Source organism: Ochotona curzoniae, unplaced genomic scaffold, assembly GCF_017591425.1.
Source record: "Ochotona curzoniae isolate NIBS_2020 unplaced genomic scaffold, NIBS_Ocur_1.0 contig_78, whole genome shotgun sequence".
Taxonomy (NCBI): Eukaryota; Metazoa; Chordata; class Mammalia; order Lagomorpha; family Ochotonidae; genus Ochotona; species Ochotona curzoniae.
Window position 1 is genome coordinate 5,694,637 of NW_024466559.1, and position 25,340 is coordinate 5,719,976.

Consider the following 25,340-nt stretch of genomic DNA (forward strand, 5'->3'; position numbering starts at 1 on the left):
GGCGATGATGTTAGGATATGTCAGAGCTGCGATCCTATGGCACAAAGGACCCTGGTCAGCTGGGCTCCATGGCACATCCTTTCTAGTCCCAGCTGCCCTCCGGTGCCACCCTACCTGAAGAACATGGAGGAAAGGTTTGATTTTGTTTGCTCCTGAAGAACTTAAGGTCATGCCTCATTTCCTCAGCCAAGGAAGCAAAGGCAGACTTTGGGTCCTGGAGCAGAGCAGCCCCACCCATATTTTTCTATTTGCTAATTTTTCTATGATAAAATTAGAGATATGCACCATGATTCGAAAATATCAAGGAAAAAATAGTCATAGGAAAGGCAAAATGTCTGGCACTCCACCAGCCGGAGAAGCAGTTTACCCTCTGACCCCAAAACCCAAAAGGCTGCTGGGTCTGAAGCTTTTTGAGTGCCAGCCCGGAGAAGCACAGTGGCTTTGGAAGGGTTGTGGATTTTGGATTTCCAGGGTGTGGTTGCTCGGTCAGTGATGTCTGAGTGAACAGTCTGCAAACTGCAACACTTATGGTCCCAGGGGCGAGGCATGGTTGGACGAGCGATGCTTTCCCTGTACCTCCAAGCTGTGTGCTGACGCTGTGTGTTTACAGGGGAGGGCGGGAAAGGCACAGAGAACTGGGAGAGAAACAACTGGGAAGGATTAAGCATGGAGAAAGGAAGATACGCCAGAGTGGCAGTCTGGGAAGTAGAGGCACAGATACGTAGAGAAGCAGGTAGGGAGAGGTGAGTAGGTGGAAAGATAGATAAAGCTTAGACAGATGGTTGGATGCATGGATGGATGGATGATAGAGGGGCTGGCACATTAGTATAGCAGGCTAATGAATTTTCCACCCATGGTGCTGGCATCCCATGTGGGTGCCAATTCATGTCCCAGCGACCCCGCTTCCCATCCAGCACCCTGCTTGTAGCCTGGGAAAGCAGCAGAGGATGGCCCAAAGCCTTGGGACCCTGCACCCATGTGGGAGACCAGGAAGAAGCTCCTGGCTTCAGATGGGCTCAGCTCCAGCCATTGCAGCCACTTGGGAAGTAAACCAGAGGATAGGCGATCTTTCTGTCTCTCCTTCTCTCTCCCTCTGTAAAAATGTGTCTTTCCAATGAAAATAAATAAGTCTTTAAAAAGGAAAAGATAGGTAGATGATGAATAGTTATGCAGGTAGAAACAAGTAGATGGAAAGGTAGATAAACACTCTACAGCTAAGTAGAGATAAGTAGGAGGAAGGTAGATAGAGTAGATACAAGCTGGACCTGTTCTTTGGCCTGCCTGCCCAGGACACTGACCTGTAGGATGTGATGCACACTGCCTACAGACTGCACCCCAGAGTGCTCTGTGCATGTCTGTCATGAGGAGCGGGGATAGGCGTGTCTCCCACGTGGGCTCCCCTGGCTGCCCTTCTCATCTCAGCTCCTCCCCTGTTCTTTCCTCCTAGGCACGTCTCATGTTCCTGGCAGGAAGACCCCGGAGTCTGCCATGCTGCCTGGCCAGCCTGCACCCCCCGGCACCTCAGCCATTCACCTGAGCCTGCTGGACATGCGGCGTAGCGTGGCCGAGCTCAGGCTCCAGCTCCAGCAGATGCGACAGCTACAGGTAGCCACGGGCAGCTGCCATGGCCTGCTCTCTCTCCTTCCTGCCCCACTGGTTCCTTATGTCTTCTTCTTGGAGGGGCTCACTCACATGTGTGCTCCTGGCCTGGGTGGGATGCATTTCCAGCCACTTGGAGCCATTCATGCTTTTATTTTCATATGCACTTGGTTGAAGGGTAGGAGGCAAACTGGCAGGACAGAGTCCCGAAGGCTTCATCCTCCTGCTCCTCCATCTTCCTCCTTTTCCATCCTCCTCCTCCCACTACAACGAGGTACAGGGTGTAACTACTTTATGGTCCAAGGAGCTGGGAATGTACAGAACACCAAAGTTTAAAACTGAAGACAGATAGGAATTGAGGTGATGCTGGGTGACTTGCTGAGACATACACCTGCATGTTCCTGGCACAGTGTGTTTGTTCCATATGTGTCTCAGCCTTGTCCACCACTGAGCCATATATAAACTCCACAGGTATCTAGGCACTGCGGAGAAAAATGTGTGTGTGTGTGTGTGTGTGTGTGTGTGTGTGTACATACGTAAAGACACTTTGCAATAGAACAGAGTGTCCCAGGTCGGCTAGCAGTTGTATGCAAGGTGACAGATACGCACCTCCACCACATCCAGCAGGTAGACTAGACAAGGGTGTGGTCAATGGTGCGCAAAACAATAATTGCCCGTGAGCCCAACAGACAGATGAAATGAGAGACCAGTATTTCTAGGTGTTTTAATATTTCTAGAGAACCCTGGAATACAGGCTCCATAGGAAATACCTCATCTTAAAAATGTCAGAAAGTCACAGAAAACTCCGTTTTAGCACTCTGCAGGCCCGAGGTGGCCTTGGGATCCCCAGTTCTTTTTCTTTCTTTTTTTTTTTAAACATTTATTTGTTCTTATTGGAAAGGCAGATATTCAGAGAGGAGGCGAGACAGAGAGGAAGATCTTCCTCTGTTGATTCACTTCCCAAACATCTGCAATGGCCAGAGCTGAGCCAATCCAAAGCCAGGAGCCCAGAGTTTCTTTTTGGTCTCCCACTTGGTGCAGGCTCCCAAGACTTTGGGCCATTCTCTTACTGCTTTCCCAGGCCACAGGCAGGGAGCCAGAAGGGAAATGGGGCCGCCGGGCTAAGAACCGGTACCCATATGGGATCCTGGTGCGTGCAATGCCGGGCTGGGGGGGCCCCAGTTCTTAACCAGAAGTTTAAGGAAGATTATGATGCCACCTTTCACTGTCCCTGCATTTTTAGTGCCACCTGCTGGCTTTTCTGAAATGATGCTCTGCTCATTGAACCTCCACCAGAAAAACTGAATGTGGTGGTGGGACTAAGTTACTCTTCACAGGGAGCCCTTGGCTGTTAGAGAAAGGGTAGATTCACTTTGGTGTAAGCAACACAAGTGCCCCGGGTGCTTCCTGGGTGTCAGAGGCCAAGGTACAGCTGCAGCCACAGACCATGGCCAGGTTGGTGGCGGGCACGGCTGGGCACTCCTTGGTAGCCCTTGCATGACAGCAGCAGCTTTTTCCATCAAAAGATGAAGCTCAGGGTCTGTGCACTGGGGACGTTTGTGAAGGACTTCAGATGGCACTGATGCGTCACTAAGGTTGAAACCCTGAGTTTAGGCTTTAGGCTGAACTCACGTGAAAGTGAAAAGGAAGGCTGGTGTTGCCCAGCCAGTTGAGCTGCTGCTTGTGGCACTGGCATCCTGTGTCTGGGGTCCTGCCTGCTCTGCTGTCAGTCCATTTCCTTGCTAGCACATCTGGGAAGGCAGTGGAAGATTGTCCGAGTGCTTGGGCTTCTGTCACCTATGTCGGAGACAAGAATGGAGTTATAGGCTGCTGGCTTTGTCCCAGTCCAGTTCCGGCTGCTGTAAGTATTTGGGCTGTGAACCACTGGATGGAAGTTTCTCTCTCTCTCTCTCTCTCTCTCTCTCTCTCTCTCTCTCTCTCTCTCTCTCTCGCACTCTGCCTTTCAAACAAATCTTAAGACTGGGGCCAGTATGGTGACTCAACTGGCTAGTTTTCCACCTAAAACCACCAGCATCCCATATGGATGCTAATTCAATTTCCAGCTGCTCCACTTCCCACCCAGCTCGCGGTTTATGGCCTTGGAATGCAGGGGAGGATGGCCCAAAGCTTTGGGACTCTTTATCTACATGGAAGACTCAGAGGAGGCACCTGACTTCAGATCAGCTCAGCTCCAGCTATTAAAGCAGCAGATGAAAGCTCATCTCTGATGTCACTGAGGCAGACTGGAGATCAGGCTGTGGGAATCCAGAAAATTCCAGGAAAGGAGCTGCTGCCAGATATCAGGAATGCTCAGCCCACAGAGATGCTGAGATGGGTCAGGGTGAACAGAGAGGGTGAGGCAGGGGCAGGAGGGATACCAGAGCCTTGTGCAGTGCCCCCAACCCTGAGTCACACGTGGTCTGTAGCTCTCACAATCAGATGTTGTCCTTAGCCAACATTTGCCCAATCCCTTTCTCTATATGATTAGGGGAGAAAATCCCCTCGAAAAAAATATCTTTTTTTCCAAAACGCCATAGAACTTGCATTTTTACCAAGATGACCCCATATCCACAGAAACCACTATTGTCCCTCTCTAATGTGCCAAGCGGTGAGCGAAGTTTCTAGAAGCAGTGGTACAGGTTCTTTGGACGCCAGATGAAACCTATCTTGCATTGAGAGAATAGATGCCTTCTTCTGTTTCTCGGAATTCCCAGTTTCTCCGTGCCCTCTGTCTCCTTGTTCTGTTTCCTAAGAAATCAAAAAGTAGGCTTCTTCTTCCTTAGTGTTAGAATTTTAAGACAGCTGAGAATTTTCTGTTCCTTCCCACGAGGGGGAGGTCAAACAAACAGCAGCAGCACCCGACTCTGCTGCACTCAAGGCAACATAATTTGACACAGACATCTTCTTATATCTGTCCTGTAAGATAAAGGCTTATAGGGTCCCTGTTGGCTACTGACATCCAAGTAATGGCCATGTCCCTGTGGAGAGCTTGCCGGAATGGGGCTCATATGGAACAGACATGTTTTCCTGCTAGCCAGGAAGGACAGACTATGGAAGGAATACAGGGATTGGCACTTGGGCTCCCAGATGGATGGATGGATGGATGGATGGATGGATGGACAGATGGACGGGCGGACGGGCAGGCAGATAGGTGGATAAGTAGAAGGATGGCTGGTGAATGGGCAAATTCACAGGCATGCAGACAGACCAAGTCCTCATCAAACCTCCAGACAGCCAGAACCGTAGGAGATGCAGAGACAGCAGCCAGACAGCACACACCTGTACCCAGGAACCCTCTGTGTTGTCCCTGAAGCCTTAGAGGAAGTTATCCAGAAGATCAGGGGTCATTCAGGAGCCTGCATGTCATCATGAAATTTCTGGGTTTGTCATACTCTCCCCTGTCAGTGCTAAAAGAGCCCTGTCAGTCCCGTTGTGCTACCCACCGTCGGCAAGACCCACAGTCTCAGGCTTCACCTAAGTCAAGGTTGAGTATGTGAAGTTCAGGTCCATTCTAGGGGGAAGGAATTGGCTTCCAGAGGCTTGCTAGATCCTTCGTGAAGTTATTATAGGTAATCTACTTGGTCCAATTAAAGAGTTTATGACCGCGAACATTATTTCTGTCTAAGTGAGCTTATAAAAATGTCAGGATGGACTCAATAAATCCTGCTTCCAGGTAGAAGGGAGGAACTGCCTTGCCTCCCCACAGTTAACTACTGAGAAAGTGAAAGAGAATTGGCGAAGCAGCTGCATTCAGATGTTGGGCAGCACACGGCACAGGGCAGTGACCCTTCAGAGAATGGAAACTTGGAATTCTCTCAGCTTTCTGCCTGGAGGCACGGCCCACGTACGAGGCAGAAACAGAACAGGCTGACAGGGCAGGCTGATCTGAACTGAGAGAGAGCTTGAACTGGAACAATAGAATACCAGATAGAGGAAGGCTGCCTGGGAAAGAAACTGCTTAAATCTGTGGGTCTTTGAGCGAGCAATCAGCCACACATGGTGACCATTCTTAAGGACTTAGAGGAAAATATAAAAATAGTGAGATGATAAATAGAAACTGTTTAAAAAAAATGTTGAAATGAAATTCCCAAGAGCTGAAAGACACAGTATCTGAGTGGGCCTGATAGAAGATTAGTCACTCCCTAAACACAAGTTGAAAATATATCAATAGCGATATTGTCTAGGCTGAAGTACAGAGAGACCAAAGGCTGAAGGAGGTGAACTAAGCCTCAGTGACCTGTAAGATGGTGTGGAGGGGCCGAAGGAAAAGAGATATTATCTGAGGTCTTTTCCAGATTTTGTGTAAGGTATAAATCTATAACCTAAGGGGGGAAAAAGCCCTAGAATGGTAACCACAAAGGAAAATACCCCAGCTCACACTGGTTGATTACAACAGGAGGGACATAGAGGAGAGTAAATAGGGGTTAGTGACACATCACAGCTGGGAAATACAGAAGATAGGAAACAACACTCATTTCTCGTCAGAAACTAAAGACAATGCGGAAGATAAATGGCGGCTTTTTGACTGGGAGGGAAAAAAAGGTTACAGAAAACAGAAGACATTTCCCAACTCATCTTGCAAAGCTAAGTAAAGCACATCCCTTAACAAAATATTAGAAGTTGGAGCCAGCAATCTACAAAAGGCATGATACATGATTCTGCTGTTTTAGAGTTGATCATCCAATGCTGAACATAGCCATGGTGTGTATATGTCAGCTTTTTGGTACGCGGTTGAACGATCCATGGAAGCCTGGTGGATGATGGGGCGCGTGCAGGCAGGGGTCACGTGGTTAGCCAGAAAGGGGCAAGAGAAAGGTAGCAGGCACCCCTTCCATGTCTACACATATTTGTAGAAAGCCACCATCACCAGTAACCAATCATCGGGCTGTACCCTAGGACCTAATCCACTCTAATCACTTCTGCAAAGCCCTGCCTTCACATACCATAATCATAGTTCCCACCCTAAACCATTAGCCATTTTCTAAAGAGCCATTATGTATGTATTTGAAAGACACAGTTATAGAGAAGGGGAAGAGAAAAGTCTTCATTTCTGCTGCTTCATTCCCTAGATGGCCTCAACAAGCCAACACTGAGCCGATTTGAAGCCAGGAGCTTCTTCCACATCTCTCACATTTATGCAGGGACCCAAGAATATAGGCCATCCTCCACTGCTTCCCAGGTACCTTAGGAGGGAGCTGGATCAGAAGCAGAGCAGCCATTACTCAAACCCATGACCCTGTTATGGGATGCTGCCATCACAGGCTTCAGCTTCACGTGTTGTGCTACAACACTGGACCCTAATCCATTAACCACCAATGTAAGACTCTGAGAACACCCAAAGGACTCATCAGCCCACTGCACCATGACATCAGGAGCAGAACCCCGTGTTCAGCTCTCCCTCACAGCACAGAGACAAACCTAGCAAGCACAGGGAGACCAGGGACAAGAACAGAGACAGGCAGCAGTGAGAAGTACATCTTCGTATACATAACACCAAGCAAGTTCTAGACAACAGTGCATTTAACCTACAAATCTCACGTGCTTGGTAGATGCCTGCAGCACCACTCAGCCATCAAAAGACGGGATCACTGGAAGACACAATATGAGGCTGAGTGTCGAAAACAGCCACTCCTTCCAGACGGGATGTAGTGCATCCTTGGAGGGTGAAATTCCTCGTCCATGACTTTCTAGAGTTGGGAAAGCTCATTCGAAGGGCCCGGGCAGGAGGGAGGGCACTGACGGGAAAGGGACGAGAAGGAGCTTGTGTGGGGTGTTTAACAGTCGTTTCTGCCTTTGCAGTAGTCAGAATTCGTTGCTCTGTGCACTTGCCACACATGTACTTTATCGCTTGTAAGCCATACCTCTGCGGAACTGATTTTTCTTTTAACATCGTAATCAAGATTTCGGCATCTAACTGCCAAGGTGATAGTTTGAACATCTGAGCACTAACTTGCTGGCAACTCTTAGACATAGTGTGGGTCCATATCCGGTCTTCAGGACTTCCTGTTGTCCCCTGCTGGGATGAATGGGGACGGACCTGTGGCTCACAGCCAGTGAGAGTGGAGGAGGGTGGACAGAGGGCTACCTGTGAGTTGCATGGCCTGCAAGTGCTATGAGAAATCCTCCCACTCCCTGCCCCCACAACAGTGCCCCAGCTGGATGCTGCCTAGCCCTTGTTTCTGGAACTAGGTGTGATAGATTGGAAACCTTGCTCCCCTCCTGGTCTAGTGGAGTAGACCAGTTATTGAGTACAAGGATGTGCTGCCAGCACATCCTCTCCCTCCTCAGAAATGTCAGTGTGATCATTATCTGCAGGAAATACACAAGAGGACTAGAGGGAAAAGGAAAGAGGGAGGGAGAAAGGAAGGGAGGGAAGACAGGAAGTAGGATAAAAAGACAAGCCTGTGGTACAGGAAATTTAGAAACCGACCCCTAGTTTTTTGTTGCTATACATCGTCTGTGACCTTGTTGAAGATTTCTGATATTCACTATGTGCCTTGATGGACGAACTCCTGGGGGCAGTGGAAAAACACGGTGAGAGTGAGTTCAAAAGGACCGAGTCCCAAGGCTGCCTGTGCCCTACCACTACCAGGTGACCCCTGGAGAAGTCTTGTGACCTTCCAGGATCCCACTCTTCCCATCTTCGGGATTTCAATGTCAAATATCTTTAGCCCAGCAATTATTTCTGTCTCAATCACCAGTGTTCATATCTGCCGCCAACCAGGCCATGGCTTTAACGGAGCTCCCGTGTGGGAATGACACTCAGGTCGGAGGGTGACATACAGCTCATGGTGTGGAGATGTCATTGGTGCATCCCAGAGTCCATGCATAGCAACAAGTAGGAATGACCTAAGGAACTTCCCATTGCCAATATACCCACCCAGACCAACTTTCAGGCCTGTTTATTTACTTACTCGTCTCTTCAGCTCCACACATCCCCCTCCCTTTTAAAGCAAGGGATCTCATGGGAGCTGGCCCATGGCATTGAACTCGTGCTTACCGTATTGCTGACAAGTCTTATGAATGCACATGTCTAATTGCTGGCCTGCAGACCTGCCAGACACAGCCGTCAGAGTAAAGCAGCCTGTTAAGGCTGACCCCAAGGGTGCTCAGACCAGACATCCAGAGATGTCAATATCTTAAACAAGAATTTTGGATTGGTCATCGTTGGCTGCTATTGTCACACATTCCTACTTGATCCAGCATACTCATTCAAGAGATAAGTATGAAGTTTCCATTCAGGAATAGGGTCGTGCAGACTTCATCAAATGTAGAAATTGGAACAGGAGCTGGGCATCACAGGTCCAAAGTCTCTGCAGTCAAAAGGAGGATAGCAAGTTGGGAGAAATGGCTGGATGTTGTGGAGAGGAGAGTGGCCATAGGTGCAGGCCCCAGAACCATGTGGACAGAGCCACCTGTTGCCTTCCTGGGCTCATTTAGCAGGAAGCTGATTTAGAAACAAGTTACCAGGCTTCAAACCTACCCTGCAATGTAGGATGCTGTGTTGTGAGCAGGTGCCTTGAATCTGCTGCTACAGAAGCCCCAGGAGGAAATCGGCCTCTGAGCATCGTTTGCCCAGATGGTTCTGTCCTGCAAGATACAGTGTGCCAGCCAGCACCTGGGAAAGATGTGATCCTAGGTCAGAGAGAGTTCACTGAGACTGGCCCATTTCTCTCTGTCTTGTGCCACATGGAAGCTCGAGCCCCAACCCCAGCTTTTTGCTCCCCATAATAGCTAGTGCGTGTTCAGAACTTGAGTGATGCCATCCACTTCTGAAAGCCCTTTTCTTCCACCATCAGCCAACCTGTTACTTGCCATATACTATGGACAGCTGGCCTCTGGTCAACTCGCTACCAGGTGGTGGAGCCAGAAGGCGAGCCCAGGCCCATGCCTTGCAGTGCTGACATGGGGGAACCTCATGCTGGCCCTGCCTATGGCGCCTGCGCAAAAGCTGTGTGCTTCCCTAGAGACAAAGGCGGCCCAGGTGCTAACTGCTTGGAATGGTGTGTGCAGGTGCTTGGCACCAGTCTGGGGACTCCCACAGCAGTTGAAGAGCTGTCCTGTGAAAAATCGGACAATATCTGGGGGAAAATGTGTGCGTGTAAATTTCGGGAGGAAGTCGAGGGATCGTGTGGTAGGGATATGACAATCATTGCTGACAAGACTGGCTGAGGGAACGAGCCTGTGTTATCCACAAATCACCCAGCCCCAGACATCCAGGATTCTACAAGATCTTTGTGAAGCCGGATGCCAACCAGCTCATCCACATGCTCCCTGGGATCACCAACAAATGTGTTCCAAAAAAACTGTATGGAAACAGCAGGCCCCAGGGACAGAAGCCACCTGTGTCAGTTCCCGGGAAGTGAGTCTGTGGCCTGGTGTGTCTGGAATCCTCACCGCTGTCATCACCTAGTCCCCTGTGTTAAGGACTTGTGGTACCATGGTCTCTGGTGCACAGAGCCATGCGCATGAGAGGGAGGCAGCGTTTGCTCTAACTGACCCTACTGCATGGCTCATGGCCGGATCAGCCTTTGCTGAGGACCCATTTTGCACCATATGTTATCTCATGGGATCCTCACAAGCTGAGACAGGCTGAAGCCAGAAGCCAGGCACTACATCTGAGTCTCCCCACCAAGTGGCAGGGGTCCAAGTGCTTGCAACATCCTTTGCTGCCTTCCCAGAAGTATTTGCAAGGAGCTGGATCGGAAGCAGAGCAGCCAAGAGTTGAACTGGCCGTCAGATATGGGATGCCAGCCAGCAGCCATTTAGACTGCTGTACCACCAGGCAGGCCCCAGGTCCTATCACACATGTGTATTGAGATATATATGATACATGTAATTTTATGTTACATGTAATGCATGCTTTCTCTCTCCCACTCCTTCATCCGCCTTCAAGTGGATCATCTGAGCAAATATTTTAAAACACATGTATCAATGGGGTTTTTTTGTGCCTTCAGGGTGTGGTGCACCAACCAGAGTGCAGCAAGGGTCTGATTTTTGTCAGACATTCGAGGCACACAGCTGCTAACTGCCTGTTGGCTACTGGGAGTCAGACGTTGGGTTGAAGCAGCATGTTTTTATCCCATGGAAATAAGTGTACAATACAGCCACCTGGTGGTGGCTTCCCTGGAACCCAGTTCAGCTGACGTTGCTTTGATCTGTAGCTGCAGAACCAGGAGATGCTTCGGGCCATGATGAAAAAGGCAGAGCTGGAAATCAGCAGCAAAGTTGTGGAGACCATGAGGCGCCTGGAGGACCCGGTGCAGAGACAACGCACCCTGGTGGAGCAAGAGAGGCAGAAGTATCTACGGGAGGAGGAGAGGATCGGCAAGAAGCTGGGGTGAGTGCTTGTCTCTCGCTAGTACACGCCAATTGGTCTGCGCCCACCAGGAGGCCCCTCTGGGTATGTTCCCGCCTGTGTGTAGTGAGCGCTGACTGTTGCCCAAGCCAGGGCTGTGCTGGTTGTGGAGACTATTGGTGGAGCTACCCAGCCCTACTGTCAACTTGTTCTAGGTCTGGTGGCAGCAGGATTTAATGCAGAGGCCTTCCTCAGGTGCACCTGAGCCAGTACACGGTTCTTGTTGATGCATCCCAAGTCCCACCACTAAAGGCACAGAGTTTTATGACACCCTCTGCCCTTAGGCTGCTGCACCTTCTGTGTAAAACAGATTTATTTTATGGGAAAGCCAGCATTAGAGAGAAAGAGAGATCTTCCATCAGCTGGTTCACTTCCCAAATGGTTGCAATGGCAAGAGTTGGGAACTATCCTGGTCTCCCACATGAATGACAGGGGTCCAAGCACTTGGGTCACCTTCCACTGCTTTCCCAGGAGCATTAGCAGGGAGCTGGATGGCAAATGGAGCAGCTGGGACTCAAGCCTATATGGGATGCCCGCACTGCAGGTGGCAGCTTATTGTTCTACACCACAGTGCCAGCCCCAAGAGGCTATGCATCTTTTAAGCAAAGGTCAGGTGCCAACCACCCTCAACAGAGGCTACGAACACAGCATCTGGTAGCCTGTGCCCTGTTCACTGATCAGAACCAACCATTCAGATTACGTCATATTGATGACCAGATCAGGCCCTTCGCTTCAGCAATTATCTGAGCTCTCTATCTAAACTGGGTCTCATGACCCCAGGAGCAGCAGGGATCTGGGCATGCACAGTGGCTTCTATGTCCCATAGCAAACAAATGAGTGCCATGGTGGAACCTGGGGTGTCTGTGGTGTGTACAGGGAGAAGGATCACAAAATGCATGAGGCTGAAGTAAACTTTCAAGCAGTGACATGGCCAGAGGGCAGCCTGCAGCACTGGATGTTTTTTTCTTTTTTTGTTTTTTTTGGTGGCCGAGGACAGGACAGTGTGTGTCCATCACGCACTAGCAAGCAGTGCTGTTGGGACATGTCCTGCAAAGGGACTTGGAGCTCCTGGGGGGAGTGGCCGGAGAGGAGGTGTCCTGGGGGAGCCTCTTCCATCAGAAGCCTGCACCTGTTACCTCCATCACAGGAGAGGTCATGGGAGCTCCATGCTGCCCCCTGGAGGTGGACAAGCTCATTGCTTCCCTGCAGTCCTGGATGAACACATCACACATACATGCACAGTTTCACATACATGTGTACACACTACGCATAGACATACACAAGGACTCATATACACAAAAATACACCTATATTCCCACAGGCACACATATAAATACATAGAGAGATACACACATCGCACATACGTGCACACATACACAGAGACATACACACTCACAGAAAATATATATAGACACACAAGAAAGCATCTACATGGACACAGGCACACCCAGACACACATACGGACACACACACACTAATAAGAATCATTTGGCTCCAAATGTCAAATGCTGAAGTTGAAAAGCCAGCCTGGGCCCCTGCCCTGCCCCAACCCCCACTGGGGCCCGGCACTCAGCCCTGACCATGGTCTGCTTGCTCTCTGCAGCGAGCTGGAGGAGTTTGTGGAAGACCTGAAGAAGGACTCCACGTGTACAAGCCGTGTGGTCACCCTGAAAGACGTGGAGGACGGGGCCTTCCTCCTGCGACAAGTAGGGGAGGCTGTGGCCACCCTGAAAGGTGAGCTTTGTGCTGGAGGGGACAAGACAGGAGGGAGGGACCCAGGTGTGCATGCGCGCAAAGTGGCCAACGCCTCACTGCTGCCTGCTTTGGCCCGCAGGGGAGTTCCCCACCCTGCAGAACAAGATGCGAGCCGTCCTGCGCATCGAGGTGGAGGCCGTGCGCTTCCTGAAGGAGGAGCCACACAAGCTGGACGGGCTGTTGAAGCGGGTGCGGGGCCTCACGGACGTGCTGACCATGCTGCGTAGGTGAGTGGCCAGCAGGGGCGGGTCCTCAGGGCGGGCTGCCAGGATGGGAAGGGGCTGGCATCTGGGAGGGGTGGAGTCTGGAAGGCCAGAGCTGGGGGGCTGGGAACCCAGGCTTCTGCCAAGCCCCTGTGCCACCTGTGCTGCTGTCATTCGTCAAGACTCCCTTCCACCTTGAATTTGTATTGCTGTGTGGCTTAAGATCCTAGGAGCTGCACAGGCTTGCTGCATTTTGCTGGCCCAGTGACATTTTGTAAAACGCCATTTCAAGGTGGGATTTTGTCTGCAAGAGTGTTTAGAAGTTGAAGAATGGATTTCAGGAATTGGGTATGCCTCCTTCGCTTCAGGACAGAGGTGGCCTCTGGGAGAAGAAATGGTGTGGAATTCAAGTCTTTAATTGCATCACCAAGTGAAGCTGGCTCTGCAGTGTTGGACTCACCTAGAAAAGAAAAGCCAGCTGTGCTCCCCCACCACCACCCAGATCCCAAGTCGTGCAGGCAGGGAAGACCCCAAGACATTGCCTCCTCTGGAACTTTCCTTGAAAAAAAAATTCCAGAATTTATTTCACGCCCACTCAAACTGTGCTAAACCATGCATAGGCAGGATTTGTGTTTCCAACTATGTATATGTATGTATGTATATATATATATATATATATATATATATATATATATATATTTGTGTTTCCAATACATATATATGTGTGTGTTTCCAACCTCTGTATACACATGTGCACACACATACACACACACACACATATATATATATATATAGAGAGAGAGAGAGAGAGAGAGAGAACTTGACCTTGACCAAGTTCATGGAAAATGAATATCACACACTTTTAAAAAAGAAACTGTGTTTTGATCTCAAATGGGTTGCCTTCCATAATGTGGGAGAAATTAATTTGGGGGAATTCTGTTCATCAATTATGATCATTCCATTTGATCAGATTTGTAAGAAAAATACATTCACTGTGCTGATGAAGATGAGGTGTGACCTTGAGAGCATGAGAACGTTCTCTGATCAGAAACAAACTCCTCCATAAAGAGTCTCTTGTAAGATGGCTGTACAGCTGCCTGCGCCTGTGCCCAGAGACCAAGTAGATCTGGATTCAAAATTTTTAAATCGATAATAAAACCTCATGCAGAGACCATACCTGGCTGAGGGCAAGAAGGGATGGCACCTGTATGAAGTTTGCTCATCAGGTCACTCAATTGGAGTCACCTAAGCCTTCTTTGTTAAGCACTCACCTGAACGGACTGCTGCTGGCAGCCTCTTGATGAAACCAAGAACCAACCGTGCTAAGCAAACACAGGCAGCTGGTGGCCTGGCAGCTGACTGTGCCACTCTTCCCTGTGCCCCTCCACAGCAGGGCAAAGGGCTTCTTACAGCCCAGACATGCAAAAGAATGAAGCTCTGTTGTCTGACCTGCCTGCAGTGAATGCCAGCTCTCAAAACACCAGGGATCATGTGTGTTAACCCTCTGTCTCAGAAACCCCATGTGGGGAGCTGGAGGAAGAGAAAGCAGGCAGGGGCCAGCCAGACACAGTTCAGAGACAGACTTGGGGGCTGGGGAAGGGATGGTGGTGAGTTGGCACGTGTTCAGCTTGAGGTTGTGGGGATGCTGTCCGGACCAAGATGATGACTCCTAGGTCACTTGGGACTTCGAAAATCAAGAGGTGGAATTGGAGAGAGACCCTTGCCTTGGTCAGCAGAAGGGGCTAGAGTGGGTGGGGAGGAGGGGATGGGAGCAGAGCCCTTGGGGCTTGAGTGCACTGGGATACCTGAACTGAAAAACAAGAGGAACAGAGGACCCGGATGTCTCAAATCAAGAAAGAGTATTTCATTGAAGATTTTTGTTTCTTGCTGGAAAGGAAAATTTAGAGAGAGAAGGAAAGATCTTCCACCTCCTGATTCACTCCCACTAATAGTATCCATGGCCCCGTGGTTGGGCCAGGCTGAAGGCAGGAGCCTGGAACTCCATCTGGGTCTCTCACTTAGGTGGCAGGACCACCTTTCCTAGGGAGCTGGATGAGGAGTAGAGCAGCTAAGACATAAGCCAGTACCCATATATATGCTGATATTGCAGGCCATGGCTCAAACCACTATGACATAGCACTGACTCCAGAAAGCACATTATAAATAGAAGGAAATGGGGCTGACATGTGACACAGTAGGTTAAGCATACAATGTCTAAACGCCAGTTCGAGTCCCAACTACTATACTTCCCATCTAGCTCCCTGCTAATGTGCCTGGGAAAGCAGTGAAAGGTGGCCCAAATACTTGGGACCCTGCTACCCACATGAAACCCAGGTGGAGTTTTGGGACCCTGACTTGCACCTAGAGACCATTTGAGAAGTGAACCAACAGGTAGAAGACCTCTGTCATTCCATGTCTTTCTGTCACTCTGCTTTTCAAATAAAAAATAGGTAAGTGTTTTTAAAAGAACAGGGACATGGAAAGAATAATTAAAAATTTGGAATCAGCACCAAGCTTTCTCTCACAAAGCACATGACCTCATTCTTGCCAATAACAAGACTCAATGGTAACATCATCATTGTCACTGCATTTACAGAAGAAGTTTCCAGGGCTCAGAAAGCTGGGGTTCCCACAGTGAATGGATGCTCACACACAGGCCTCTCCCACTCGTGCTCTGTGGGCAAGGGTGCACAGATGAAATACCATGGCTTCAGAACAACAGGAGGGTGAGGTCTGACCACAACCACCAGGTCACAGCCACCACTGACCATGAGGGAACATGGGAAAGCCAGGGAGCCACCAGAAGGGCCATCAGGAGGATCTGGAACACAGGATGGGGAGAAGGGGTTGACATGGGAGGCTCTGAGTGGGATCTGAGCATGTCCCAGGGCCACACACACCCAGTCCAGGTGAGGAGACTTGCTAGGCAACAAGATGTCTACACCACAGGATACCACCATCCAAAACAGAGATGGGATAATCTGTCAGGCACATCCACCCGATGGGATAGGAAAGAAACGTCTCCCTGTGGAAAGGCGTGGGCAGGCAGCTGCAGGGAAAACCAAGGGGTACTAGAAGGATTTGGGGGAGTTGCCTTGGAAACCCCCAGATCTAATATTCTGATTTTGCAGTGTTTCTGGCTGGTCTGCAAGTGATGTGTTTCCACTAATGCTTCCTCCTGGACATGGTTTGCCTTTGGAGTGATACTGTGTGTGTGCTTCCTCCTAGACATGTCACGGATGGGCTCCTGAAAGGTGCTGATGCCTCCCAAGCCGCTCACTACGTGGCCATGGAGAAGGCCACGGCAGCAGAAGTCCTGAAGGGCCAAGAGGAGGTCCCCAGCCCCAGCAGCGTGAAGCCGGATGTGGTGCCCCTGATGGTCCACCAGGCACAGAGCTCACCTGTGCTCCTGCAGCCCTCACAGCACTCACTGGCCCTGCCCAATCCTGGCCAGGCGGTGCCTATACCTGCAGGGACCACAGCTGCCACGCAGGAAGGAGGCCCCATGCCACAGTCCCCACAGACACCTGTGAGTGGCGCTACCATGCAAAGCCTGCTCATGGAGGACCTGCATGGTGTGGGTGCCAAGAACAGGGCCATGTCCATCGAGGTAAAGTTGTCCTCCTGGTATGTCTCATGGCCCCCTGCAAGGGAGGCCGACTCGGGGTGGGAGGGCTTTCCCTGTGACCAGTGTCAGTCTCCATCCTCAAACCTAGGAGCTGGGTGTTGAGGGCCAGGATCCCAGAAAACATTCTTGGGTTTCAGAGAGGAGGAAGAGACTCTGAACCTGTTACTCAAAGCCAGGCTGTGCGATGCTGGACAGGGGTTAACAGCTGGCTCCCTGTACAGAGAATGCTCCTGCATCTAATACCTGCTTGTTTCCATGGGAAGAGTACCATCCCCTATACCCACCAGTGTCAAACCACTAGGAATGCTCCATCCTACATCAGAGCCTGGGTTCCAGTCCCACAGCACACTGCCAATGCCAGCTTCTAGCCAGAACAGACTATGGCAGGCAGCAAGGGATGGCTCATGGCTTTGGCTACCCTAGGAGATCTGGGTTGGGTATTCAAGCTTCAGCCTTGGCTGCCACTGGCATTCGGGGCTCGAAGCAGCAGGTGGGAACTCTCTGTGTATGCTTCACTCCTGTGCACCTCCCAGGTGCATAAAATAGATGTTTCTAAAAGTAGGCACTTGTTTAAAAGGATAGTCTGAGTGTGAGTCAGAAAGAGGCATCTTCTATCCATCCACTGATTCACTCTCCAGATGGTTGCCATGGCCGGAGCTAGACTGGTACAAAGCCAGGAGTTACATGGGTACAGGACCCCAAAGACTTGAGTCATCCTCTGCTTCTTTCACAGAACATAAGCAGGGAACTGGATTGGAAGTGGAGCAGCTGGGACACAAACAAGTGCCCAGTTGGGATGCTGGTGCTATAGACAGGATTAGCCTAGTGTGCGATGACACTGGCCCCACCTCCTCCCATTTTATAAGGAAAAAAAAAAAAATCTGGCCCAGAAGGTCTTCTGGCAATTCTTTGAGATAAGTGGAGCTAAGGGTTGAGTTTATTCATGGTTTTTGTTTGTGTCGGTTCTTAGTGAAGGGTTTGTTTTTTGTGCGAACATGAAAAGTTAACAGAAGAAACCAACCATCGGTAGTGGGCAATGTCATTTAGGATGCATGACCCCTATGTTGGTGGAAATGTGTGCAGAGTTCTCACATCTGTAGAATGTTCTGGCACCTCTGAATGTCACTAGGCTATGATGGTGTCTGAACAACTGAAAGGAAGTGGGCCTGGAGTCATGTGTGCAAGGGACCCAGCCCAAGAACCAGGGGACACTCCTTCCAACTCCTTGGCTGCGTCTACCCTTCCCCACCCTGACAGAGATCTCCTAAGTGTCCACTCACTTTTCTTCTATCATTTGTGTGAACTATTCTTCCCTTGCTGGTTTCCTGCAGAAAGCAGAAAGGAAATGGGAAGAGAGGAGGCAAAACCTGGACCACTATGATGGCAAAGAGTTCGAGAAGCTGCTGGAAGAAGCTCAGGCCAACATCATGAAGTCCATTCCGAACCTGGAGATGCCACCAGCCCCAGGCCCGCCACCCAAGGGAGACGGCACGCTGGACAAGCTGGAACTCTCAGGTGAGAGCCCTGAGCCCTGGAGACACCTGCAGGGCCGTGTGACTAAGAGAGTGGGGCAGTGTGGTGCCACCCTAGGAATGTGTCCTGTCCCGCCACTTCAGAATCTTGGAAAAAACACATACAGCTGCTCCATTTTCGACACTGTGCTGCTAGACCAGCCAGGAGAACACAAGGCCTGTTTTTGAAATGAGTGTTTTCCTGAGACCAGCACAAAGATTCAACAGGCTATTCCTCTGCCTGCAAGTTGCAGTCTCCTTATGGGTACCAGTTCATGTCCTAATGGCTCCACTTCCCATCCAGCTCCCTGCTTGTGGCCTGGGAAAGCAGCAAAGGACAGCCCAAAGCCTTGGGAACCTGCACCTGCGTGGGAGACCCAGAAGAAACTCCTGGCTCCTGGCTTTGTATCATCTCAGCTGGGGAGTGACCCATAGCAATCTTTCTCCCACTATCTGCTTCTCCCTGTAAATCATGCCTTCCCTAAAAAAAAAAGAGAGAGAGAGAGAGAAATCTTAAACCCAGGGTTTTTCACATGCTGTCAAGAGAAAACACCAGCTTCTTTGAGCCCCTGAAAGGTTTTTAGACCATGAGGTGGAATTACATTTGGGGGAAGGGGGGTTCATCACAATTATTAGAAAGTATATTTAGCCAGCACAGATCCTCCAGGAGTTAAACATTTTTAAATCTAGACACCCAAGCTGTCAGTCTGTACCAAGGGTCTTATTCTGTCGCTCTCCCAGCTTGAGCTCTCTCTAGGACCCCTTGGATGGACAAATAGTACACAGACACAAGGATGTCTTCTTTCCCAGGGAAAATTTCTTCAGAATTTTTTTTTAAAGATTTATTTATTGAAACTAAGAGTGACAGAGAGAAAGGGATCTTCCATCCACGGATTCATCCCCTCCATCCCCCAGTGACAGCAACAGCTGGGTCCAGGCCAGGCCAAAACCGGAACCAGGAACACGTTCCAGGTCTCCAGTGTGGATGGCAGGGACCCAAGCACTTGGGACAGCTTTCTACTACCTTTCCAAGCCATTGTCAGGAAGCCAGATGAGAAAACAAAGGAACCAGGACTCAAATGTGCTCTCCCATATGGATGCCAACATTGGTGGCAAGGGTTTAACTCAATTGCACTATAACATCAGTCCCCAGGGACCTAAGTCCTTGGGCCACTGTCTGTTGCTTTCCCAAGCACATCAGTAGGGAACTAAGTCAGAAGTGGAGCAGCCAGGACTCAAAGTGATTGGTGCTTATATAGGATGCCTACATTGTAAGTGACAGCTTAACCCACCACTCACACCATGGGCCCTAAAGGCATTATTATAATACCCAGTTAACAGGTGAGAAAACTTACAGATAAAGTTACTCATGCAGGGTCTTTCTGAGTCTTTCATCAAGGGTCTATGCCCATCATCACCACTGTTTACAGGGCAGTTTTCAGTTAGATGGCACTGAGTTATAGCCATACACAGACCTGCGGACATTATCTTGCCAGGAGTTTATTTGCAATCTCACCCTGTCTTCCAGAAGATTCGCCAAATTCAGACCAGGACTTGGACAAGCTGGGGGGACGGTCCCCGCCTCCTCCTCCCCCACCCCCGCGGCGAAGCTACCTGCCGGGATCTGGGCTCACCACCACGAGGTCGGGAGATGTGGTCTACACCAGCAGGAAGGAGACTGCCACAACCAAGGTTAGGAGAGTTAAGCCCCAGCACACTGAGTTGCAGGTTCAGACCAGGCTGTCCCACTCCAGAGCCAAAGGCTGAGAAGAGAGGTGGACCCCCGAGGCCATTGGCAAGTGCCACGGATGGGGAACATCACTGGGCTTGACCCCTGGGCTTTTATCCTGACCTGACCTCTGTGTAGCTCTGGCAAAGTCAGATGCAGGAGGAGGAGTCAAGGAAATAAGAAGGATGTGAAGTAAGCCTCCACTTGTGCCAATCTCGGCAATGTGTCTTTTTAACATGAAACACAAAGTTTTCCCAGGATCTGAATGTAGTATGTGAGAGGTGTAAAACAGCGAGGAGTTCATGGTTTTATCCCAAGTCTTCACTGTTACCCCAAGAATAGCAGTTTGTACACATACGAGCCCAAATGTCATGCAGGGGGGGCTACAGTAGGCTTGTGCTAGCCACCAAGAACTACCAAGTCAGTGGCACAAGCAGGCAATTTGCCTCGCATTCCTCTCTCGCTGGCACTTGGCAGGTGCAAAGCCAGTACCTGTGGTTTCCCTCTCCCATAGGCAAGCAGTGAGGACACTGGACCAAGCGCCCAGCCCAGAGCCGCCAAGTGTCCACCAGAGGAGCCCACACCAGCCTGGACACCGTCCTCACCAGCAGTCACTGCCTCCTCCAAGGATGAGGAGGAGGAAGAAGAAGGAAAGAAAATCATGGCTGAGCTGCAGGTGGGTGGGAGATGTGCTGGGTGTCGGCCCCAGTGCACTCTGATATATTCTCTGGGTAGAGCAGGTGCAGCCTGCTCAGCCCAGCACATGGCCAGCACTCTAGAAGCTGTATCTTCTGCCATGGTCTCCACGTGCCCAGGATGGAACCGAATCAAACAGCTCCAGGGAGTTCTTAAACAGAATCAGTTACACACTACCCTGGCATCGGCTGATAGAATCTTGTTCATTTCAGAGGCTTGTTGAAGTGGGAACTCGGCTGGTGTCCAGGTGGTCTTGATGAGATCTGATGAAAGCCAGCTTCTGAAGGTTTCATTCTTGGGCACGAACACTTAGAGTGGTGACCTTGACTCACGATTCAAGGTCAGGAGCTGGCTTCCTCCAGTTCCTCTTGGGTGCCCCATTCAACATCCACATCGTCGTCCCTGTTTCCCTTGGCCTGTTTGAGACATGATCATCACTTTAGCTGTTTATTTTTTGATTTGTGGACACAGTTTGCTTATGGGATTGAGGGCAGAGTGAAGGAACTGTACCTGAATGAACCGCCCATTCAGAGCCCAGGTATGACTGGAATGTGTGTGATCCCAGACATGTGCACGGGTCCAGCCCATGTGCTGTGGCATGCTTCATTTACCTGGCACACTGAGCATGGGGTGTTTCTGCTCAGTCAGAGGCTCACACCATGGCCTTCCCTGGTGGTTGTGTGCAGGTTTGTGATTCATCCTTCTTTATCACTGTAAGGGGAACATTCTACTACATCGTTTCCGCGGCACCTGTTCAGTGCTGGTTCTTATGGTGGAAACTGCTGACACAGAGCTGCTGAAACATGGTGAGGTCATTAGATCCCCAGGTCAGTCTAACGCTGATGTGAGCCCTTCGACCCTTGCTGAAACCCACTGCCCCGCACGCAACATCCTCATGGGTCCCCAATGCTGAGTTCAGGCTTCTGGAATGGTTGCATTGTCTTATGCCCATGATGGCTGAGGTTACAAAGGTGGCACCTTTGGAGCTTATAAATAACCCAGGACAAGTCCCTGGATGTATGGGGGAGGGAGGATAGGAGTGTCATGACTGTAACAGCCACTTCTGGCTCACCATAAGCAGCTTGATCCACTTGCAGATCTGGAGTGGAGAGTAACCTTAGCCAGTGGAGCCATAAAGCGAGCTGATGAGCCCAACATGCCCAGGCCAGTCTGCATGAGGCAGTGCCCGGAGGCCACCAGGGGAGGGGAGAGTCATTGAGCAAAGGCTGGCAGGGTGAAGTCGGGAGAGATCCCACCTTCGTGAGCTGCATTCGGATTCTCTGTGCAGCTCCACGTGTCCACTTGGGATGGATGTGCATTCCAAATGTATCTGCAGAGTTCTTCCCAAATGGCAACAGTGATGATGACGCTTAGAAAGTGTCCCTTGAGATGACTCAACCAATTCCTGGTTTTTGTCCTGGCTGCACATGCGAATTCCTGCAGGAGTCAGGGTTGGGACAGGCAGAGATCCTTTAGAGCAGGGATCTAGGAGTGGGGCCTGAGTGATGGCACTCTCTGTCAGGGATGATCATGGCCCAAGGAGAATGCCAGGTCCTATGAAACATGGGTCCCAAAGTCACCTGTCCTCCCCAGGGTTGTGATGACAGCATCTAGTCAACATCTGGACACCCCACTTCCTTTCAGCCCTATAGACCCTATCGGGATATATTGTGTCTTTCTCAATCTGTCTGTCAGAACTGGCCTCCCTGAACTTAAATGTGCACAGGAGCCAGCCCTGGCCTCCTCCAAATATGCATCATTGACTTCCAGGGATGCCTCTAAGGCTCCAGCCACTTCTTGGCTGCCAAGAACCACATGAGCACCAGCAGACATCTCTTGATTCTAATTACCAGGGGACTCCTAAAAGCTCCCAAGGGTTGGGAGCTGGTCCGGTGGTCGAGATGACCATATCCTGCATTGGAGTACTGGAGTTTGATCCCTGGCTCTGCATCTGACTCCAGCTCTCTGCCAGAGCCACCTCTGGGAGGAGGCAGGTGGCAGCTCAAATGGTCAGATCTTTGCCACCCCCATGAGAGTCCTGCATGGAGTTCCCTGCCCCCAGCCTTGGCCTTGGCCCAGACATTGCCCATGTTGGGGGATGGGGAAGTGAATCAACAAATAGGACCTCTCTCTCTCTCCATCTCTCCTTTTCTCCCTCTCTCCCTCTCTCTCCCTCACCCTCTCTCCTTCCAAATAAAAAGTTCAAGGAAAATGAGCCCAGCATGATGGCTCAATGACTACATTCTCACCTTGCACATGCTGGGATATCATATGGTACCGGTTCATGTCCTGCCTGTTACACTTCCCATCCAGCTCCCTGCTTGTGTCCTGGGAAATCAGTAGAGGATGGCCCAAAGCCTTGGGACCCTATGCCCACATGGGAAACCCAGAAGAGACTCCTGGTTTCGGACTGGCTCAGTTCCAAGCCCTTGAGACTTCTTGGAGAATGAACCAGCAGATCTCTTGCCCTATATCTCCTTCTCTCTGTCAATCTGCCTTTCCAATGAAAATAAATCTTCAAAGAAAACATATAAAATGAAAAAAGTAGGCATGGATTTCCTTTATTTGCAAGGCAGAATTACAGAGAGGGATATCTTCAATGCACTGTTTGACTCCCCAAATGGCTACAGTGGCCAGGACTGAGTTAGGCTGCAGCCTGGACCCAGGAATTTCATCTGGGTCTCCCACAAGGGTCCCAGGGACTCAAGCACTTGGGCCATCTCTGCCTTTCTAGGCTCATTGGCAAGGAGCTGGAATGTAAGTGGAGCAGCCAGCACCCATTTGGGATGCCAGTGTCACAGGTAACAGCTTACCTACTGCACCAAAATTACAGTTCCGGATTTCAAATTTTTGTACCCCACAATATGCTTATGTGTTAATTCCTTTTTCCTGCAAATTTCCTGCAAAATCCTTCACATACATCAGGTCATGGCAGTAGCACCTTGACCACTTCAAAGGACAGATTATACTTACTATAAAAATGAAAGTTTCAAGTCTCTTGTGTCTTTCCTGTCACTTTAGTAAGGCTGAATTAAAAGAGAGCTTTGTTTCAACTCATTTACACATCCAACATTGTTTCAAGGGCACATGTACACGCCAAAGTCTGCATTCCAGTTTTATCCAGGTATGAAGAAGGCATGTCCCTAGCTGGGACCATTCGACTTTGCCCACCGCAGGAAGGGGTCTCTCCCCTGGGCTTGTGCTTGCTCCCAGAGTGAGCAGGATGGCTGGGTACCACTTCCCACACTTCCTCCAGTTCTCTGCTCCATCCCTCCTTCCTGCAGCCCGCATCCCTGTTAACCTCAGTATTTTAATTCCTCAGGCTTTCCAGAAGTGCTCCTTTACGGATGTAAACTCAAACAGTTACGCTGATCAGCCCCGGGCTGACCCTAGGCCGGGCACCTCAGCCCCAGCCAAGGAGAAAAAGGTAACGTGGCCGCCACACGCGTGCCACTGGCCACTTGGCCCTTCTGCCTCACTCTGACACTAACCCAGCTCTCTCAGGGGGCCTTCCTCCCCTCTTCCTCTCTCTCTCTTTCCCTCTCCCTTCTCTCATTTTTTGTTGAATGGACAGAGACACCAATATCAGTGAAGATCGAAGACAGGTGCTCAGGCCGTGAGCTCTGTGTCCCCTGTGTGTAGGTCTATGTAGAAGTTAGTGTCTTTCCAGCTAAGGAGTACACACCCCCCAAACCCAGATGCCAGCCACCCATGGGCACAGCACATCTCTCATTTTTTTAACAAATGAGAAGAAATGTCTCTCAAGTGCAGGGTAAAACTTTACATGCAGGAAGGAAACATGTCTTCACACTCAAGTGCATCCTTCTAGAAACCCAGAATCACACAGGCACCTGTGTCCTGTGATACCATCCATAATCTAGGCTCACTGTTCCCAGTCTTTAAAGTGTGCCTCCCAGGCATCATTTTTTTGTGGTGAAACACTCTGGTGCCCTTCAATTTGAGACCTGAGTCCCGAAACCCCATCTGCCATCGTCCCCTAAGTACTTTAGGGCAATAATCTTCCCTTGAAACCTGGGAACTGCAACCCGACCAATGGGAGTAAGAGCTGTCACCTTTCTTGAATCAAGCCTTCTCCCCATGTAGATTTCAGAAGAGGAAACTTGTAAGGACACCATTAGACTTCAGAATTCGAAGAGCCCAACTTTTCTTTAATAAAATCAAACCAGTAAGCCACAAAGGTAGCCATGGGTTCTTAGGTTCACAGGAAGTTTGGTGAGGTGGATTGAGGAACACAGCTTCTGTGAGCTGTTCTTACACCACCTGCCCTTCCTCCGAGACACAGCCCTGGACTCGTGGCCTTTCAGAGCCCTCATCGGGCACTGTGCCTGCTACAGAACTGACATAGGAAATCACGGATGGGAGGAGGAGGACTGTCCCAGGCACCAGGCGAGATTAGCAATCATGGGTGCATGCTTCTCTAGGGGTAAATCCCCCATACTGATTATAATTGCATCCATGACGTCAGAATCCACTGCTTGTGCACTGTGTGGTGTTTGCTTACAGGGTGTTCTTAAGACCAGGATCTAGAGGATCTGGAGGGTTCCCGGGACAGCACAGGAGACCTGGAAACTCCCTCCTGGGAACCTGGAATGTCCTTCGGGAGACGATTGTTATTGGTTGTACACTTGACCCATGGCCAGACAGTTGTGAACTATTGCCTGTCTTCCCTTCAGAGCCCTCAGCTCCCCCTTCGATCCGATCCATTTCTCTCAGCCAAGATAAGAAGCAGGTCTTTCCTGGGCACCACCCCTCCCCCCCAACACTGGGGTCAGTCACAAACTTGTCATAACCATGAGATCTTGTCTTTCTCTCCCTCCCTGGGTTTTGCCATCATTAACCT

General features: G+C 50.2%; 1 protein-coding gene across 6 annotated transcripts in view; it reads left to right on the forward strand.

The window, feature by feature from the left end:
* KIAA1217 (KIAA1217 ortholog) overlaps window positions 1-25,340 on the forward strand; it is a 208,892-nt gene that overhangs the window by 178,390 nt on the left and 5,162 nt on the right. For 3 of the 6 annotated variants that reach the window (XM_040992532.1, XM_040992533.1, XM_040992536.1), the window contains 9 exons: window positions 1,448-1,605; window positions 10,764-10,939; window positions 12,561-12,691; window positions 12,792-12,939; window positions 16,144-16,525; window positions 17,875-18,058; window positions 19,583-19,746; window positions 20,298-20,459; window positions 23,802-23,906. In XM_040992532.1, the coding sequence (XP_040848466.1) occupies window positions 1,448-1,605; window positions 10,764-10,939; window positions 12,561-12,691; window positions 12,792-12,939; window positions 16,144-16,525; window positions 17,875-18,058; window positions 19,583-19,746; window positions 20,298-20,459; window positions 23,802-23,906 (1,610 nt within the window). The remainder of the gene's footprint in view (window positions 1-1,447; window positions 1,606-10,763; window positions 10,940-12,560; window positions 12,692-12,791; window positions 12,940-16,143; window positions 16,526-17,874; window positions 18,059-19,582; window positions 19,747-20,297; window positions 20,460-23,801; window positions 23,907-25,340) is intronic. The other 3 variants (XM_040992534.1, XM_040992538.1, XM_040992537.1) reach the window with 3 other exon arrangements.